General features: G+C 40.2%; 1 protein-coding gene across 1 annotated transcript in view; it reads right to left on the minus strand.

The window, feature by feature from the left end:
• Positions 1–273: 273 nt before the first annotated feature.
• The window catches only part of DENND1A (DENN domain containing 1A), a 920,735-nt gene continuing 900,284 nt past the window's right edge, over positions 274–20,724 (minus strand). The window contains exons 22-24 of the mRNA XM_063432346.1: positions 3,830–3,958; positions 3,314–3,560; positions 274–2,885 (exon numbers count right to left, since the gene is read on the minus strand). Coding sequence (XP_063288416.1) covers positions 1,671–2,885; positions 3,314–3,560; positions 3,830–3,958 — 1,591 coding nt within the window. The 3' untranslated portion in view covers positions 274–1,670. The remainder of the gene's footprint in view (positions 2,886–3,313; positions 3,561–3,829; positions 3,959–20,724) is intronic.

Raw genomic sequence — 20,724 nt, forward strand, 5'->3', positions numbered from 1 at the left:
GTTAAAGTTTGGAGTTTAGTGAATAACCTTAAATGTATCTGAAGCGAGTATATTTCATGTAAACATGGGAGGTTTAACGAGAACGGATAATTCTGAAATCTTAAAGCAACCACCTGTCAGCAGGAAAAACATCCAGCCACGGGGTTTACCTGTTGGACAACTGATTTAAATCATACAGGAAATGGGAAGATGTAGGTGCTTATTCACTAAACCAGTACATTGTGATGATTTAACAATCATTTTTTTTTTTAAAAAGTAAGCTAAATTAGTTAAGTTTATTAAAGAGATTTCCAAAGTGCCTAAACATTTTCTTCCAGCTTCATCTCACTGTTTTATGAATAAATCCTACTAAAATCAGATGCTATATTAGAATCTGTCTATGCTCTATTCAGATATCCTCCCATACCTGGGCCAATCACAGTCTGAGATGCAGATGAGCAATCACATTATGTTTGGGCCTATATTATTCTATGAAGACTATTACATTTGCTTAGATATGCTGACGCACTAACAAGCAAAGAAAAAAAAAAAAACTTTCCCCTCCCCTCCAACCCCCCCAAAAAATAAAAAATATAATACTGTATTTGTAACGGGGCCATATATTAAAAATGAATCTAAGTAGCGTAACTACCAACAAATAATACTGCAATATATTTTAGACCTTCTCGGAACTGCAAGACAGCAACATTTAGAGTGTGTAGAGCAGTGGTAAACAATGCAGCATAGTGTATGTGAATATAATGCAAAGTACTAGATGAAAAGTGTGCAGAGTACAGAACACACTGTGAGTCCTTAAGAGCAGGGCCTATCTTCTATTGCTTCCATGTGGCTAAACGTGTCATTTTTTAATACATTGAGTTTTTTGGCTGTACAAGGTTGTTACACATTATGTCTTATGTATATGTAGTTCATACTGCAAATTCATGTCATTCTGGACCTAATCTTGCACACTTTTCAGATAACCTTACATTACAGATTTAATATATCAAAAACACTGCAGTAAAACAAAACAAAAAAAAAACAACATTTTGATAACTCAGCATAAAATGCAAGTCTGATTATACGGTTCATAATCAATAATACATACTGCTTATCAAGTCACAGGTACAGTCCCAATAATGTTTGTTCTACTAAATAATCTATGCTTGTGTTCGAATAAAAAGGCAAGCACTTCACACTGGAGTAAGGTGTAACGGTAAATACTTTGTAAAGTGTCAGGTACATATTACCATTATAGAAGAGTAAGTCTGTGTGGACATGTACTTTTATAGATGGTGACAATTAAAGTGATTTTTTTTTTTGTAACTAGACTTTTAAGTGACATAATTGAACAAGCACTGTATGTGTTCCTCTAGCACTGTATGTGTTCCTCTAGACACAATGTGTCTATTACTAAGCTCTAATTTTCCACAGGCCTATTATTTTTCAGTTTTAAAGTGAACACGCAAAATGGAACAAGAGCTAGTTGGTAATATGTTACCCAAACAAAGAGCATGGCATACTATATATCTATAATATCAAATACTTAAATTGCAAAACTGGATCGTCTTAAAGTCATGTGGACAGATTTTTGAATCATATTGTCCCATGTGCAGTGCCTTCCTTTTTCAATGTAGTAAGATCCTCTGCTGCTCACAAACGAAAAAAAAAAAAAAATACAGACCTGGATATCACTCAAACGTTTCCCACCGCTTCCGGAGTTGCTCCACTTTACCTGTGGTTTGTGTTACTTCTTGTTTAGTCTTGCTAAGCAAATCATCAAATGGATCCCTGGGTTGTTCTGGCTTGATCGGATGCAAAACAGTTTCTGGCACTTTAGAGGGCCTAGGTGGGATGATTGGATACTCCTTTGATTTGCCATCCTGGGCTTTAGATCGGGGATGAACCATGGGTAAAGTTCTGTGTCCCGTAGGGCGGCTGATAGTGGATGGAAAGCTTGAAAGTGTTTCAGAGGTGTTTTGACTTTGCTGTATTAAAGGACTGATTTGTGAAGCTGATGGTACAAAGGGACTACTTACTGGCATTAATGAAGCGTGAGGTCTCGGACTATAGAATAATCCAGGTCTAGGGAGCAGGGTGTTTGGCCCAAGAGCAGGGCCAACTGCTGGAGTGAAGGGTCCACCCATTACGGGGATTGGTGTTTCTCTTGATATCGGTTGGACAAATGGGTTAAGAGGAGAATGTAGAAATGGAGGTCGTGGTGAAGGGAACCCCAATTGAGGAGTGAAAGTTCCAGATGTGAAATCCCCTTGCAAATGAGTAAAGCAGGGAGTGCTAGAACTGTGAAGACTGTCTGAGCTCTGTACACCACTGCTCGCAGGCAGATGACTTTCACTTTGCCACTGACCTGTCTTTAAAGGATCCAAGAGGCTCAGCAGATCATCTTTTACTCCAACCTCAGCAGACACTTTGACAGGCTGCAGCAAGTCTAAAGAACTAGAATCTGATGTTTGTTCATCTTCCAGTGATGAATCCCCAAATGATGCAGCCATCTTTTGTAAAGAAATATTGCTGGTCTCCCCTGGCTGCAATTTGCAATGTTCCGTTACCACTGGTGCATTCTGCTGTTTACTTATTCTGGTTGCTGGAGGAGGTGGAACAATTCCTAGTTCAGGGGTCTTCCTTCCATGTGGTCGTGGAATTGTGATACTGCCCTGTAAGTTGCTGCACATTCCTTCTCTCTCTGTAGAAGCTGAAGGACTCTGCCTGTGTGGTGTTGTTTTAGTGCTGTCAGGGAGGGTTAAGTATCTTTCAGGTGAAATTTGGAGATGCTTTGTTGGGATTGCCATATCATCTTGTCCCATGCTCCAAAGTTTGTTGTATGGATGACTGGGTTTTATTGTGGGGACCATGCGATTTCTGTCTGGTACAGCAAAATCCATTCTCTGTAAAAATGCACATTTTGTTTTTAAATAAATGTGTCACACATACACATACAGTTATGCACTTGTAATAGAACACTATAGCAGAGACTGAATATAACTAGTAAGATGTATTACTTTTTTCAAAACGTCCATTACAAAGAATTTATTACAGAAAACCAGCATTATTTAGAGAAATATGCAAAATTAATTAAGCAGTTTACTGTCCTGCACATTTAACATTGAATGCTAGAGTTGCAATTACACAAATCAGCATCTAAAACACAAGGTAGCAGAAAGCATTTGTGCAAGTACTGGCTCAGTGAAAAATATTTATCAACACAGTATTTTGAACACTGCTCAGTATACAATCTAGAATTGTATACGCACCTCTCAAAGTAACCTGCAGAAACATACTACTATTATGAACCTCTGAAGGATCTGTACAATACCTGGTAATCAAAACTGAAGTGGTTTTCTTGGTCATCCTTTGGAGTACGAAGGTCTTCCAAACTCTTAGCTTGGCTCAATGGCTGGGACTCAACCTCTAAATTATTAAATATGTCCTCCAGAAGACTGATATGTGTAAGCTGTGTACTAGGTGGCTCCTCGCCAATCACATCCTCATTCTCCTTCTCTGGACTAATCACTTCATCACCGTCAGCATCTGATTCTTTCAGTGTTCGATACTGTTGAGGCCTGTAAAATACAAAGGACCAATTAATTCCAACATATTCCATGCATTTTAAGATGGTGTATACATGAACAAATGAGATGATAATTAACACTACATCCAGCAATGCATATGAGCTCAATCATAGAGGACAGTCCTATATATTGCACCATTTTGGCCCCAAAGAGCCCAATGTTACTTTTCTGTAAGTGATTATGTACTGTCTACTTTATTGAGAAAGTAGTACATTTATCATGCCAAGATATACAGTAAAGAGGGAGTTGATGATAGACACCATTCAAAGGGAGCAGAGAAGATAAAGTTTTCAGAGAAGGCAGAGACAGCTTCCTCCTCTTGCAGGCATTCATCATCAGAGGAATCTTCAGAGAGGAAGACAGTATAGTGGCGTGTGGGCTTCACAACGCTGAGGAGATAGAAATAGAAGAGTTAGTTACAAATAGTTATAGGGATGGTGTATTCTAAACCATAGGTCTGTCACTACAACTATATGGGAATATAATGGTGTTCAAAATAAAATATATATCAACGTGGTTATTTCACTAAATACCACAAGTATAAACATACCGTTTAATGACATGGTATTTCATCAGTTAATGAAAAAGTCATTACGTATGGACACTTTATGGTGATCGGAAAAGTTTGAGATAAACAAAACAATTAAACCTCTGCAGGTTCTTCTACAACTGAATAAGCTAAAGACATCTGAGACAGCCTTACAAACGGAGGCACGACATGTCTAACACAAATCATCGGTTACTGGGATGACTGCCCATAATGCATTGCAGTGGTTCCTCTGGCAGTCTAAGTGTTAGTTGTCCTTGTGTTAACACCTGCCAGTGACACTAGTGACAGCTTGCTTCTTTTTAAATACCATGTCAGACACACATCCTAGAACAGCCGTGGGAAGCATGGAGCCTGTGTGCATTATTACAACTGCATGGGTTTATTTTTAATGAGGATGATATGCATGGCGAGAACGCACGGACAGGCCTGCCTCACATCAGCATGGCCGAAATCAAGAAATGCTGACAAATGTAGATATTTCAAATTTAATTGACATTTAAATGAACAGGAGATTAAAATGGGCAGAGCGAAGGAAAAATAATAATCAGCTTTTTATGAGATATCATAGAGAAGAACAATCTTCCTGTGTAATAATAAATATTAAATGTCGTAACACAAAGAGATTCATCTTGGAGCACATTTATATATACTGGTACATTTCATAAATCAGAGCATTATAAATAACTGCTTATATACAAAAGGATGCAAAAACTGGCTTTAATAATTAAATGGCCAGTAGAGAAAAAGTATATATATATATATATATATATATATATATATATATATATATATAGGATAGGAAAAGCACTCCAAGGACTTTATTTAAAGTGTGAAAAAGTAACTTAACTTTATTCAGCAACTGCCAAGGATGATCAACGTTTCAGTCCTATGTCAGGACTTTCATCAGGACGACGAATCCTGACGAAAGTCCTGTCATAGGACTGAAACGTTGATCATCCTTGGCAGTTGCTGAATAAAGTTAAGTTACTTTTTCACCCTTTAAATGAAGTCCTTGGAGTGCTTTTCCTATCCTATTTCTATCAATTTTTGCTGACAAGCACCGGGCTATATTTATATTTTTACTGGAGTGCAAGCATTGGACAATGTTATATATATATATATATATATATATATATATAGACACAAACGGAAAAAAAATCACTGTGGGCCTGTGTATAAAGCGTTTGTATTGATTTATAGAGACATTCTAAATACCAGCACAACTAATGCTCATAACATAGGTCATAGAGTACAGACCGTCAGCTTGTCATTGCACACAGTGGCCTATAACAATTTAAAACAATAAAAGCAAAGGAGGAACGTTTTAGTTTTCCATTGCCTTACCACCTTTGTGTAAAGAAGGTGTATGCAGTGCACATCCCAAACTCCTCTCTCTTCAACTGTCTACAGAGCAGTGAACAGAGCTGTCAATGGACTGATAGCAATCATATCATAGCTACCATAAGTTCATTCATGTCCACTAATGAGATCTGATGAGTGAAACAGGGGATGAAAGATATATCCCTTGGACCTCTGCTGAACAGCTTTTGCGGGACAGGAACAGGTTTCACAGACCAAAATAAGAGGCTCCTGATTGGTGGAAATGCTACCTGGTCTTAAATAGGAATGTCTGGTACTACATTTTGTCTGTGCAAGTGCAGCAGCTTTGGGAATTCAAGGCAAGCACCTGCCTTTACCTTTACAGTATGTATTCCATTATCTATATAATGTATTACACCTGTATTACCAGTTTGACGTGATCCTTTAAGGCAAAGATTTTTATGCATTTCCCTAACTGTAGTGACAGTGTCTTCTTATGCAGAATCCCTGTCTGTAATGACATTACTATATGCTAAGGAAATCTGTTGGGAAATAAATATTTTGCTTTGTCTGGTATGTTATTGTGCGTCTCTTCCCACTGGACTTACAAGATTTCGATGATCTTTTTACTTGCCATAATTTGATTTAGGTCAGTTTGTAAAACTGAATGTTGTACTTAAACATGCCATACCTTATGTGTCCCAAACTTACTATTTGAGGTTTTAACATAAGGCAAAATGTACCCTGAACAATACCCAAACATGATTGTGTACCCTGCATTTAAAAGCCTGAACTATTATTACAGTCTATTCTTATAAAGCAAGCATAAATCACACCTCTGTAGGTGACAGCACAAAGGGTTAAAGGGATTTATAAATGCAGTGTAAAAAAAAAAAATATCAAGAAAGAGAGCCTGGGGAGTAAAGATCAACTGTGAGTTAATTTTGCACCCAAAGTACACAAAATGAATTCCCATTCCAACTTTCACCCCCTATTCCTTTTCCATTTCCTGTATTCACACACTGCACATTTCACACAGACATGTATCAAGAAACTTGTTTATCCAATCATAAATCCCTAATTTACCTCTACATACAAACACAGTATCCTTTAAATATATATCCTCAATCCTTGTTAAGATTACAAACATTGGGAAATGGTAATGGGGGGGAGGGGGGTGTGGAGAGGGGGGGGGGGGCACCTAGAACATGCATTTTCAGTTACGCTATATGGGCATATAGTGTTAAACCCACCACTACGCCTCTGTACCCCAATATGTAGAGGTGACCATAGGAAAGAATTCATTGAAAAGAGTCTCTGGAAATAATTTAACCCATTAATGACATTAGGACATGTTATTACGCCCTAACTATAATGGGCAGTAATGCCTTTAAAGCGTAATGGCATGTCCTACAAACTGGTGTGAGCAGGGTTAGTGAGTGGTTTTAGGGTCTCCCTCCATGCCCCAATGGAATTTAGATCAGTGCTGGACTTTGCCATTTGTCCAGAAAAGATCACAATGCATTGGGCATACTATATACAATGAAAAAATTATGAAGATGTCGTACTGAAAATAGCAAGTAGATGGCAGCAACATACCACTCTGCTTTAGCTGAGATTTCCCTTTGTTAATAACAATACTGATATTAGCAGACAAAACCTGCGAGATTAGAATTAAATTAGGGATTAAGATTAAAGATCAATATTAGGTTTAGAATAAATAGTAGGTGTAATTTCAGGTGTAATTCAGGGCCAGTAAGGGAATAGCTATGCTGAAATCCGCAAGGGAATTTCTCTGCTGACATCAGCAGAGGGAGTCCTTCTAACACTATTTATAGGGTAAGGCTTAAAATTAGGATTACAGTTAGATCTAGGATTAGGTTTAGAATTAGGGTTTTGTTAAGGATTTAGGATTTAGACTGGGATTAAAATTGTTACTTTGCAAAGGTATACAAACTGGGTATTGATGTACTTAGGAGATGTTGCTGAGTATAGTTAAAGGAACTCTATAGTGTTAAATATACAAAGCTGTATTCCTAACATTATAGTGTCCATCTGCGCCCACGGCTATCAAAGGGTTTTAAAAGTGATTTGAACACTTACCTTATTCCAGCACCGAGGTCCCTTGGCGCTGGCTCCGTGTCCGCCTCCCCCGACCTCATCATGAGGGGGCAGTGGCGTACATACCAGGGTCGCAGTGTGTGAGTGAGTGTGTGTTAGTGTGTGTGAGTGTGTGTGAGTGTTAGTGTGTGTGTGAGTGTGTGTGTGTTAGTGTGTGTGTTAGTGAGTGTGTGTGTGTTAGTGTGTGTGTGTTGGTGTTTGTGTTAGAGTGTGTGTGTCTGCTAGTGAGTGTCAGTGAGTGTGTTACTGTGTGTGTCTGTTACTGAGTGTGTTTGTGTGTGTGTGTTAGTGAGTCTGTTTGATGTCTGTTAGTGAGTGTGTGTTTGTCAGTGAGAGTGTATGTTTTGTAAGTGAGTGTGTATGTATGTCTGCCGCTGAGTGTGTCTCTGTCAGTAAATGTGTGTGTCTGTTAGCTAGTGTGTATGCATTTGTTCGTGAGAGTGTGTGTGTGTGTGTGTCTTCAGCACTTACCTTTCTCCAGCGCCAGACTCCCATGGCGCTGGGGATCCCTCCGCCTCTCAGCTCCGAATGCGCATGCACGACAAGAGCTGTGCACGCATTCAAACCGCCCATAGGAAAGCATTACTCAATGCTTTCCTATGGACGTTCAGTGTCTTAAAATGGCGGAAGCGCCTCTAGCGGCTGTCAGTGAGACAGCCACTAGAGGCTGGATTAACCCTCAGTGAAACATAACAGTTTCTCTGAAACTGCTATGCTTTCAGCTGCAGGGTTAAAACTAGAGGGACCTGACACCCAGACCACTTCATTGAGCTGATGTGATCTGGGTGTCTGTAGTGGTCCTTTAAGTGTGTGTCCATCTGCATGCACTGGCATACATACCGCGGTCGCAGCCCTGCAACCCCTGTGACCAGGTGCCCGCCGCCATGTGTTGCTGCCCCGGCCCGCGCAGAGTAAGCACGAGGGGGGGGGCCCACGGATCAATTTTCGCACCGGGGCCCCATGGGTCATGTGTACGCCACTGTGAGGGGGAATCTAATGGTCATGCGTGGTGAGTGCCACGCGCATTAAACTTTCCGAATAGGAAAGCATTGAATTGATGCTTACCTATGGGGATTCAGAAGACACTGGATGCCCTCATGCAAAGCAAACAAAAAAGAAAAAAACTAACCCTGCCGACTCCCCTTACCCCACACCCCAAGCTTCACATGCCGCTTTGGAGGTGGCCACAGGAAAGTATGAATATCATGAGGTTTGATATGCATTGTGAGTATATATATATATATATATATATATATATATATATATCAGAGCACTATTACTTTAATTGTTTAATTTTGACACACTAATTATTTGTTTTTTTTATCACAATACTTTGCATGCTATATATTCACAATGCTTTTACAACAGATTCAATACATACATTTTAGCTTACCACCAAAAAATAAACCAGTAAAGGTGTGCACACCCAGGTGCTACCACAATTTATTTGAGGACAAATTAAAGCAGCACACGTTTCGGGCAGCAGGCCTTTCTCAATGCTAATATCCATTTTAGCTTACTTAGCACTAGCACTATTTCATTTGTCTCCCATGTTGGAATTAGTGTAGGACCCAACAATATTGGGGTACTGTGTAGGAGTATATGGCCATATGGTGGAACTGAGTCCCCATATTTGTTTGCTGAGATAGGTGGATTTAAGCAGCCTTGTAAAATTAAAATTTTTATTTTTGTGTGTGTGCTGTTCCTAATCTGTATTTTGTCCTCATGCAAATCGTGCGGACATCAAGCATCATTTTACTGAGAAAGTGCCTCTAGTGGCTGTTTAGTAGACAGTCACTAGAGACAGTCTTAACCCTGCAATGTTTTCAGTTGCAGGTTTAAGGAAACAGGGACACTGCAATGAGATTAAGTGGTCTGGGTGTCTATAGTGTCTCTTTAGTTATTACAGTGTGACACGAGAGATTTAAAAAAAATAAGCAGAAAAAATACAATGTGTACTTCAAATATGAAAAATAAAAACGAATACCACAAGCGTTGAAATAAATATGGTAAAAAAGGACTCCACAGTAAAGTTCAAACTATATCATGTAATAGTCCCCACAGTGTCTACTTTTGCGAATTGTATGCATTTATGAAGTCATTTTAAATATGTGAACTACTAAAATGCTCCAAACTGCACCATAGAAACTGGTGCTAAAATGGCTGTATAATAAGGCTCAAAATATACCATATTACATAAGACATATGTCTACTTTCACAAATGGTATTCATTTATGGAGTTATTGTAACTGTAAAACTGCAACAATGCCCCAAAATGACTAGGCCCATCACATTCATCTATCAAAATTGTAACTGTAAAAATTGAAATAGTCAGGTCTCTTACGTGACACTATAACTTTTCAAGATAGCTCCAAAGACATATATTAGGGGCATTATTATATTTAGAAGAGCATCATTTTGTGTTTGTGGGGGTATGTGGTGTTTGACCACATTGGCACATATGAGAGTTGAACAATGGTTAACATGTAATGTGTATATAAAAAATGCCAAATGTTCAGGTACAATATATACCATATGAGATACCCTGGAGTAGGTGAGCCCAAAATTCAGATCCCTTAAGCTCTACATGCCTTTAGAATGACAAAGCATCATAGAAGCTGTAGTTTAAAAAAAAAAAATAATCTGTGGATCTAACTTTTGAGCACCCCTGCCCTAGAGTGTCAACTTTTACAAATGGTAAACCTTTGTGGGATAATTATATTAATTAAATTGCTACAACACCCCAAAATGATCCATAAACCCATCAAATCTGTCTCTCAAATTCTAACTGTAAACATTTTAATGGTAACGTCTCTTACATGACGCTGTAGGTTCACAGAATAGTGGAAAAGGCATGCATTGGTGGCTACTCATAAGATGTAGCTGAACACATTATGTGGTTTTCCACATTAGAAGCACATATCATTTTTACGAAATACCCATTAAAAAGCGCCTTGTTACATGTACATGTTAAGATGAAAAAAATAAATAAACACAATTTTACTCCAATATTTAGCAGTAAATTGCAGTTAAATGTCTACATAACAACCCTTAGGTAAATAGTCTGTGATGTCTACTTAATGTAAATATTTCCTTTGGTGTGACAATTGTGTTTTCTGCAAGGGATATTAAGCCTAAAAGACAAACATACCAAATTCTAAAATCTCTCCACATTGAAATGTTATTTTACTTTTTGTATTTTGTGACATTTAAAAATAAACTGAAGTCCAAAACATACTATGTACTCTGTAAATCGGCACAAATGAATTTAATTTAAATTACTTTTAATGCACTAGTTATGCCCACGTTATTATTGCCAAAATTGTGAAAAAATAATTGTTTTGCATTTTAGTATTATAGTTGAGCAGTTATATATGTTTGTCACATCCTTTTAACAAATGACGTGATAAGAATGGGGGCACTTGAAGAGAAAACCCTTAAATTACGTTGTAACAAACCTATAGCTCAAATTCAAAGTTTTGTAGCAGAATGTAGACAATTACCTCCATACAATAAGTATTGCAGTTAGCATGTTTATCTCCCATGTGGAAATTAGTGTAGGACCCAGCATTACGGTACTGTGACGTAGTGGTTGGCTTAACACAATATAGCCTTATTGTGTAAAGTAATCCCCATATTTGTTTCATAACATAAGTGATTTTACATAGCCTTGTACAATTTAAAACCATTTTCTGTGTGTGTGTCTCTTGTTCTTTAATCTACTTGATGACAAACATTCACATTTGTTTTAGCCACACATATGCATCAGGTTAATCCTCACCTGAACATCAACTTATAAACTATACATTTAATTTCTCATGAACAACTTAACTGCCCCAACTCTAGTTAATAATAACCAAGAATAATAAAAAATATGGATTTTACTAAACAAATTCATAACATATCAGTAATAAATTAAATATTTTAATTTATTTCAGATTTGTTATCAATCTCATTGACTTTCTTGCATCAAGTTATACCAAATATCCCCCGCCTCCAATGTTCCTATGTATGAGCATAGTTTACGTGGCTGTGATAGAGCACCTTCTACCCTAAGTCACAGGGTCTTTAGTTCTCTGATGAACCGTTGGCATGTCTGCTATAGTGGACAGCATTTACTATGATGCTCAGGCAGCACCATAGCTAAAATGACAAAAACGAAAAAAAAGTGCTATGTGAAATCTAAAAAATATGCCTACTTAAACACAAACGTACTCTTGTGAATCTCAACACACTAGCAAAACTGCTTCTCAACGCATTTAATAGCACAGTGTACCAAATCTCCTATAATATGACTTTTCATTACAGTCCCTATTCCTACTAAAACCTCCATAAAGATCACCTTTAAAACCGTAAATATTTACCACAGTTACACAGATGCTCTTCCAACAACTGATCAACATTGTTTTTGCCAGAAGGAAAGTAAGCTTCAATGGCAGTAACTGCACGTCGACTGAGTGCATTGGTTCAAATCAGTGTTGTGGAGTAAATTGGCAAATCACCACATTCTTGACTGAGACTCAAAGAACATGTTTGAAATGTTTCATGCACAGTTTCCTCACAAAGCTGGAGGGATTCATTTTCTGTCGCAATCAAGCAGAGTATTTTAAGATTTTACCAAGTGTGCTTAGAAGTCTTACACAAAATTTTAAATATTCGCAAATCTTAACAAGGTTTGTAATATAGAACTAAAATGTAATTATTGTAATACCAACCTGTATTTTAGCATCACTTGGAGATTATTCAAGTTAATGATTTTAGCCGGGATTAAATATCTCCTATATTTCAAAACAGTATACAATTGAAATATGATTGATCTACTGGGAGGATATTAGATAATTTATAAAGAACTTTGGTTATGGAAACAATGTGCTTTGCAAGTTATCAATTTTTCCACAAGAGGGCAGTTGAGCATTATGCCATGACACAAATGCCTATTGTATAGCCCATATATAATAATAACAAAGTATTTAACCAGGAAAGGTACATTCAGATTACTCTGGTTTTCGATATATACTAATCTGGTTTGTGGTAAGAAATGAATCCTTACAAAAAGCAGTGTATTCCACACATTGAGTTAAATGTTACCTTCAGTTTAAATTGCGATCACAAAATCAGATGGGCATGGTGATATGCCAACTTAAAAGTACTGTACTGATTAAAAATACACACTGTCTTTAAACTAAGGTCCACTACACATTACATCAGTATGCCATGACTGAATTTAGGAATGATTTGTGAAATGGCTGTCCGCTGGATTAGGGTGCCATGTGATTGGCGGACAAGTAAGGTGGGAAAAAGACTCCTTACAATTAGTAGTCAAGGCAGGGTATAGACAGGGCCGGATTAACATAGGGGCTGATGGAGCTGCAGCTCCAGGCCCATGGAATAGGCCCATTTAAAAAAAAAATAAAATAATATATATATTTTTTTTTTTTTACACACACTACTCTTAGGTTTGCCACCTGACTGGTATTTTACTGGTTTGCCACCTGACTAGTATTTGAGGCTGCCTGGCCGTGCCAGTATTGCAGTAATACCGGCAATACAAATGCAGGTATTTTTCTCAGAATAAATGGAGATTACTCTGCAATACAAGCAACGGCCAGTAGGGGTCACTGTGTGTGGAGAGAGGCAGGGATAGGAAGTTACAGCATATCCCTGCCTCTCTCTACTACTTGCTGATCCGTGGGGGAGCAGCAACACAGCACAGAGTCCAAACAGCAGCTCTACAACTCAGGTAAGAGAGGGATGGGGGGGTGGGGTGGGGGGGGGGGGAAAGGCAGCAGGGACACATGGGGACACTGAAACACTAGGGGACACACGGGGACACTGAGACACTAGGGGACATATGGGACACTGAGACACTAGGGGACACAGACACTAGGGGACAAATGGGGACACAGACACTAGGGGACACTGAGACACTAGGACACATGGGGACACAGACACTGGGAGACCTGGAAACACTGAGACACTTGGGGACACTGGAAAACATGGGGACACTGAGACACTAGGGGACACTGAGACACTAGGGGACACTGGGACACATGGGGATGCTGAGACACATGGGGATGCTGAGACACATGGGGATGCTGTGAGACATAGGGACATTGGGAGACACTGAGACATTGGGACACAGAGACACTATATCCCCATTTCTCCCAGTGTCCTCATGTCCCCCATCCAGTGTCGCTAGTGTCTGTGTCCCCAAGTCTCCCAGTGTCTGTGTCCCATGTCTCTCAGTGTGCCTAGTGTCCCCATGTGTCCCAGTGTCCTTATGTCTCAGTGTCCCCATGTCTATGTCCACAACTGTCCCCATGTCTCCCAGTGTCCCCAAGTGTCCGTCTCCCAGTGTCTGTGTTCCCATGTCTCTGTGTCCCTAGTGTCTTAGTGTCCCCAAATGTTTCAGTGTCCCCATGTCTCCCAGTGTCTGTGTCCCTAGTGTCTCAGTGTCCCCATTTCTCCCAGTTTCCCTAAATGTTTCAGTGTCCCCATGTCTCTGTGTCCCCATGTCTCTGTGTCCCCATGTCTCTGTGTCCCCAGTATCCTAGTGACATGGGGACACACTGAGACATTGGGACACTGGGAGAAATGGGGACACTGAGACACTGGGAGACTAGGGGACTGGGCGACATGGGGACACTGACACTGTGATACATAGGGACACTGAGACACTGGGTGGCTTGCGAGACTGAGACACTGGGAGCAATCCATCTATACAGCAGAATCAAACTGTGAGTAGTTTGTTGGTGATTTTACAGAATTTTCTCTGATGTCACTCCTTGTGATTATGCAAATGATTAACGCTGGTATTTTTTTCAAAGAAAAGTGGCAACCCTAACTACTCTTCACATACTCTTGCTTAAAGGAGCACTATAGGGTCAGGAACACAATCATGTATTTCTGACCCTATTATGTTAAAACCACCACTCTGGCCCCTTCTTGCCTCCCTAAGTATAGTAAAATATAACTTGTGTTCAAGTCTGCAGCTGCTGGCTCTGCCTCTGAACTGACTGTCTGCTGACATCATCAGAAGTGGTGGTCTGAGCAAATTACAATACTTACCCATTGGATTGGCTGAGACTGTCAACTAGGCAGATCAGGGGCAGAGCCAGCACAAGTCCAACATAGCCCTGGCCAATCAGCATCTCCTCATAAAGATAAATTGAATCAATGCATCTGTATGAGGAAAGTTCAGTGTCTGCATGCAGAGGGTGGAGACACTGAATGGCAGTGCTGCACACTAGGCAGTACTGCCCCAGGAAGCACCTCTAGCAGCCATCTAAGGAGTGGCCAGTGGAGTTATTTTCTCTGAAAAGGCAGTGTTTACTGCAAAAGGCCTGAATGGAATGATTCTACTTACCAGAACAAATACAATAAGCTGTAGTTGTTATGGTGACTATAGTGTCCCTTTAAATCTGGAAGCTTAAGAGAGATGTATGGGAACAAAACTTGTGTGGACTGGCTGACAATGAAATTAGTTTAGGTAATGCAGACGTTGGTCTCTCTAACATTGTGGCATGTTCCCTTTTTTCTACACTCACTACAAACACCTTTTCTCTGTCTCAGACTATATACCAAGAACTTCTGCCTGCTAGTAAGAAGGTAAGGAGACAAGTGGACATGTGAGTGCTAGGGGACAGTCCTTAGAAAGCATGGAGTGAGCGCATCATTAGAAGCATTTATGTCAAGCTCAGGGTGCTGCCTGCATAGTATGCCGTTAGTTGGACAGCCTGCAGGATTGGCGGGCAGCCTGACATGCATTCATTCCAGGCTGACCTTCCAATTCTTTGGACAGATATGCCCCCTTTTTGGGCATGTTCTCCCCTTTTGGCAGGTCTGGTCACGTGATTCGCACCAGTGGCCCACCCTTTTACCCCGCCCATTGACTTCCTGCTTCACTGGACACTGCTGTTATGGGTTATGGATTTACTTGAAAGATGAAAGCATAAATTAGAGAGATTAGCATAGAGTATGGGTTTTCTTATATCCTCATCCTATGAGTTTCCCTCCAGCACCATCTCCATCAGATACATGACGCTTGGGAGGCATGAGTGTTTTAGTGTTTTTGGTCAATAAGATTCCGTAATTAGTCATAATTGTCAGCACCAGGCCCAGTGTGCTCTTAATCCGGCCCTGGGTATAGAGTTAATCCAGATAGAACAGTTAACACATTAATTGCCATATTTACTGACTCTGGCAGCATATAAGTTAACAAGCAAAAGAAAATATAAACTAGCAGTCACATTTGGTATTCTTGTGCAATGTTTTTGTATTTCTGATCTATAAACCAAAACTGCTTCATTAAGCTAAAGTTGTTTTGGTGCCTATAGTATCCCTCCTTGTAACTGTATTAGATTTTCTTTTTTTAATTAAAAATAGTGTCCTCCTTTACTGTGTTGATTCCCTTTATGTATTTAAATGTTTCCATTATATCCCCCCTGTCTCGTTTTTACTTCAAGCTATTCATGTTAAGATCCTTTAAAGGACCACTATAGTGCCAGGAAAACAAACTCGTTTTCCTCGCTCTATAGTGTTAATAGGTCCCCCCCCACCCTCAGGGTCCCACTCTCCAGCTCCTTTCTCCAGCGCCGGGGAACTCTCCTCCCTCTGCTGACGTCAGCGTGCGCATTCAAACCACCCATAGGAAAGCATTTTTCAATGCTTTCCTATGGATGTCCAGCATCTTCTCACTGTGATTTTCACAGTGAGAAGCGCCTCTAGCGGCTGTCAGTGAGACAGCCACTAGAGGCTGGATTAACCCTAGTGTAAACATAGCAGTTTCTCTGAAATTGCTATGTTTTCAGCTGCAGGGTTAACACTAGAGGGATCTGGCACCCAGACCACTTCATTGAGCTGAAGTAGTCAGGATACCTATCGTGGTTCTTTAACTTTTACTTGCAAGTTTTATCCTGCAACCCATGAACCAGTTTACAAGCCCTTCTCTGAATGCTTTCCAAAGTATCAATATCCTTCTGAAGATACGGTCTCCAGTACTGCATACAATACTCCAGGGGAGGTCTCATCGGTGACATGATCACTGCCCTCTTTCTACTGCTAATACCTCTCCCTATACAGCCAAGCATGCTGCTACCATTTTATTCTGCTCTATTACATTGCCTACCTTTAAGTCATCTAAAATAATTACTCCTAAATCCTAATCCTAAATACTGTATAAATATTCTATACTCTGCCCCTGGGTTTATATGCCCAAGATGCATTATTTTGCTCTTATTCACATTAAATATCAGTTGCCAAAGCTCTGACCAATTTTCTAGTTTACCTAAATATTTTAGCATCATCAGCAAAAATAAATACTTTACCATAAAGACCTTTTGCTAGATCACTAATAAAAATATTAAAGCGAATGGCTCCAAGTACAGATCCCTGAAGTTCCCCACTGGTAACTAAGCCTTGCTTTGAATATACTCCATTGACTACAACCCTCTGTTCACTCAGCGACTGCTTAACACATTCAACAATATTGAAATCCAATTCAATTGTTGGAATCAATTAATGACTTTTCTGTATGCTCCCACAAACATCTCATATCATGCATACATACAATCTCAAACACAACTGATATAATACAAACACAGTATCCACAAAACTATTCATGTACACATGCAGCCCACATCACATCTACCATCACATAAATGCACCACTTACATGCATCTTTTATCAAACAAATACATCACTTATATATCAGTGTATTCAACCTGTACCACAACAACCAGACTAAAATCACAAATATAAAACTACAACTGAGTAGGAAGAGATCGCTGTAAAGAGCTGTGAGAGATGACGATGTATGTGAATGCATGGATGGAAGAGAATGGAAATAGCAGAGGATGACTTGCTAAGTAGTGAGACATTAATGCAATTTTTCTCTTTGGTAATTGTACCCCAGCCTTCAAGCAATAAAGATGGCTTCAAAAAAGGTACAGGAAGACAAGAAGAAAAGAGATAAAAAGGAACAACAACCAGAGAAAATATTATCAGGGTTTTTTTTTCTCCTTACCAAAATAAATCCCAAATATTCCTAGATAATGGGGATGCAATAACTCTGCAAAAACACAGTACCCCTCAGGACGTCCATGGACATATGCCTTTTTTTTTTTTTTTTTTTAAATTCTTTATTTTTGTGGTGCAGAGGTTTCATACAGTTGCCTGGGAGGTACCCCAAAGGCAGTCCTCCATAGCCATATAACACGTTTAATCATAGAGGTACAGGATTGAACATGCACATTTTTATATAATTAAGTTATGCAATATCCGATAACAGATTAACTACATAAAATAAACTAACATAGGTTAAAATGACGACGCTTAACTTCCTGTTCATGGGAGTAATAAGTAAGATGCTGTGTCCAGCGTAATGGGAACTATACCAGTAAACTAGTGTGGCTGAATTCGTGCTATGGGTCGCTTAATGGAATCGTGAATCAATGTGACACATAGCTGTTGTTACAGGCTAGGCAGATTATGGGGCGAGAAGAACATTCACGATATCTTTTCACTGACGCCCTTTCAAAACTGTGTTATTAAGCATAGATTAACCTCTGCTATAACTATCGAGTTAACTCGGTATGGTGCTATCATTGCTATTTTCGTAACTATAAGCAGCAAGGATAATTAGTGCAGGCTAGCCCAAAGTAAAATCGTGATTTGTGAAATAATAGCCGCAAGGGTTACCCCGCATCTCCATGGATAACCTGATGGTTAAATGCAAAATATCGATGGTGGTGGGGGGGTGGGGCTTAAGGCTCCGGCCTGAGGCCAGTTGAGGCCGTAGTGAGTTTGGCCTATGGGTGGGTTCAAGGAGCTTTAAGTTGTAGAATTACTGCATGAAAGTAGCTATGAGGCGGGAGGGATAAAGGGGAATAGAAAAAAAAAAAAATTTTTAAGAGAAACAACAATAAAAATTAAACAGTAATTGCAATGGTCTCTAGACCGAGTCTGGGGTTGATCAGCTTGGGTGAGTCCCGTTTTTTTGTGGTCTAGCGGTGCCGGCCTTTCACTGCCCGCTGTTAGCTGCTGTCGCCGGTGTGGCCCCCATTGGGGTGAACGGCTTGGTCTTTGATACATCCCATTGGTGTGTCGCCGATGTCGTCGGCTGGTCGCTGGGTCTGTGGGGGGTGTCCCCTCATAAGCCGAGTTTGGCGAGGAGTGTGGGGGCTTCGGAGATGTCTGTGGCCGTAAGAGTCTCTTCCCCCTTTCGTACCTGTAGCGAGCGCGGGGTTCTCCAACGGTATTCCACGACATTGGTGCGGAGCAGGGCCGTGAGGGGTTTCATTAACTTGCGCCAACGCAGGGTTTCTCCTGACAAGTCCGCATAGAAGGATAAAGCCATGTTCTCAAAATTAAGGGTGGTGGTTCGGCTCCGCTGCAAAATCGCACAATCAGGTCCCGAGGTGCAGCTTCGGGCGCCCCTTTAGGCTTCGGTATCCGGAAGGCGTTGTCTGTGTGTATGGCCCTCGCGGTCTTGGGCTCTAGTAAATGTGCTAGCAGCCTCCTGAGTAGGTGCAGGAGCTCTGCCTCGGGTACCTCTTCCGGTATTCCCCGGATTTTTAAATTAGTGCGGCACCATGTGTCTTCTAGCTGGGCGAAACGCATATCAGTGGCAGCTTGCTTTATAGTGAGTGCCTCGATGTCCCTTTGTAGTTGTGCTATGGTTTGGGTATGCTGTACCGATGTTGCTTCCACTGTGTCGATTCTGCTCACCAGGCCTGTCATGTCGGCGTGTAGCAGGGCTACATCCGCCTGCAGGGTTCTCTGGAGGGCGCTGAGCATGTCCTGGATCATTTCAGCCGTCGCTGGTTTAGAGGTCCCTTTCTTGGGTTGAGGTGGGTGTTGTAGTGCCAACATGTGGCAAGCTTCCTCTTCGTCTATAGACAGTTCCTCTGAGTTGTCCGAGAAATCATCCAGGACCGCGGCCATCTTGGGCCCACACGCGCCATGCGCTTGGCGGAGGAAATCGCCGATATTCATGCCCGGTTTGGGTCTGTCTGGCTTCATTTTTTTTTTTTTCTGCCCATGGTTGCCAGGGTCCGTGGGGCTTTGGTAGGGAGGCTTGAGGGTGGCTTTTTCTCCCAGTTTAAGCTGTTTTAGCCCGGAGCACAACGATCTTGCGTCCGCTCAGGTCAGTGGCTTGGCTCCGCCTCCGACATATGCCTTTTTAACAGAAGAGATCCTGACCAGTTATCTGTTGAAATTCTCCAAGAGTATAAAAGACAACATCATGACCAGCACTATGGAATTAAAATAAGAATTTAAAATTATGCAGGAAAAACTGTCTACGATAGAAGTAAATTTCTCACAGATTGATACAAAATGCAATCAACTACAGATGACACTCTAAGACATGAAGATTAAAGTTGCTCAATTGGAAGTCAAGATAAACGATATGGAGGATCGTTCAAGAAGATCAAACATCGGAATTCGCAATATCCCGGAAGCTATCTGCAACATGAAGGACTTTCTCACAGAATATTTTAAGAGCGTAATACCTGAAGCAGTGACACACGATTTTCTGTTGGACCGTTTCCACCGTTACCAAGAGCTCAAAAAGTATCAGACTCTCTTCCATGAGATGTTATTGTCAAATTTCATTCTTACCACACTAAATTCAGAATTATGGCCTCATTGAGAAGCAAACCGACATTGGAAGATAAATTCAAAAAATTAATTATATTCCCAGATTTATCATTTCATGCGAGAGCATGGTGAAATAGCTTCAGTTTGCATCTGAACATTTTGAGACAAAGAAATGTGAAATATTTCTGGGGTTTTACCACTTCACTTAGAGTATACTGGAAGGACGAGATGGAAAAGTTTGACACTCCTGAGAAGCTTGCTAACTGGGTGGAAAAAAAATCAGATAGGTGGCTAATATTAAACAAGATAGGGTTAAACGGTTGAAGAACCATTTAACTGGTCAATAATATAAGTAAAATATAAGTATTTTTTTAAACTTTATTTGTTTAGTTTATCCTTTGAGTCAAGTGATAGAAGTAAAGTCAAATATTTTTGTTTTTTGGACAGATGGTATAAATAAGGACACGCTGGATAACAGGGGTACACAAAATATGGGGGTGAGCAAGGAGTATTCAGAAAAACGGGGTTGAAGTAGTAAGAATTTGATAACTAAGAAACGTAACT

This window comes from Pelobates fuscus, chromosome 9, assembly GCF_036172605.1.
Source record: "Pelobates fuscus isolate aPelFus1 chromosome 9, aPelFus1.pri, whole genome shotgun sequence".
Lineage (NCBI taxonomy): Eukaryota > Metazoa > Chordata > Amphibia > Anura > Pelobatidae > Pelobates > Pelobates fuscus.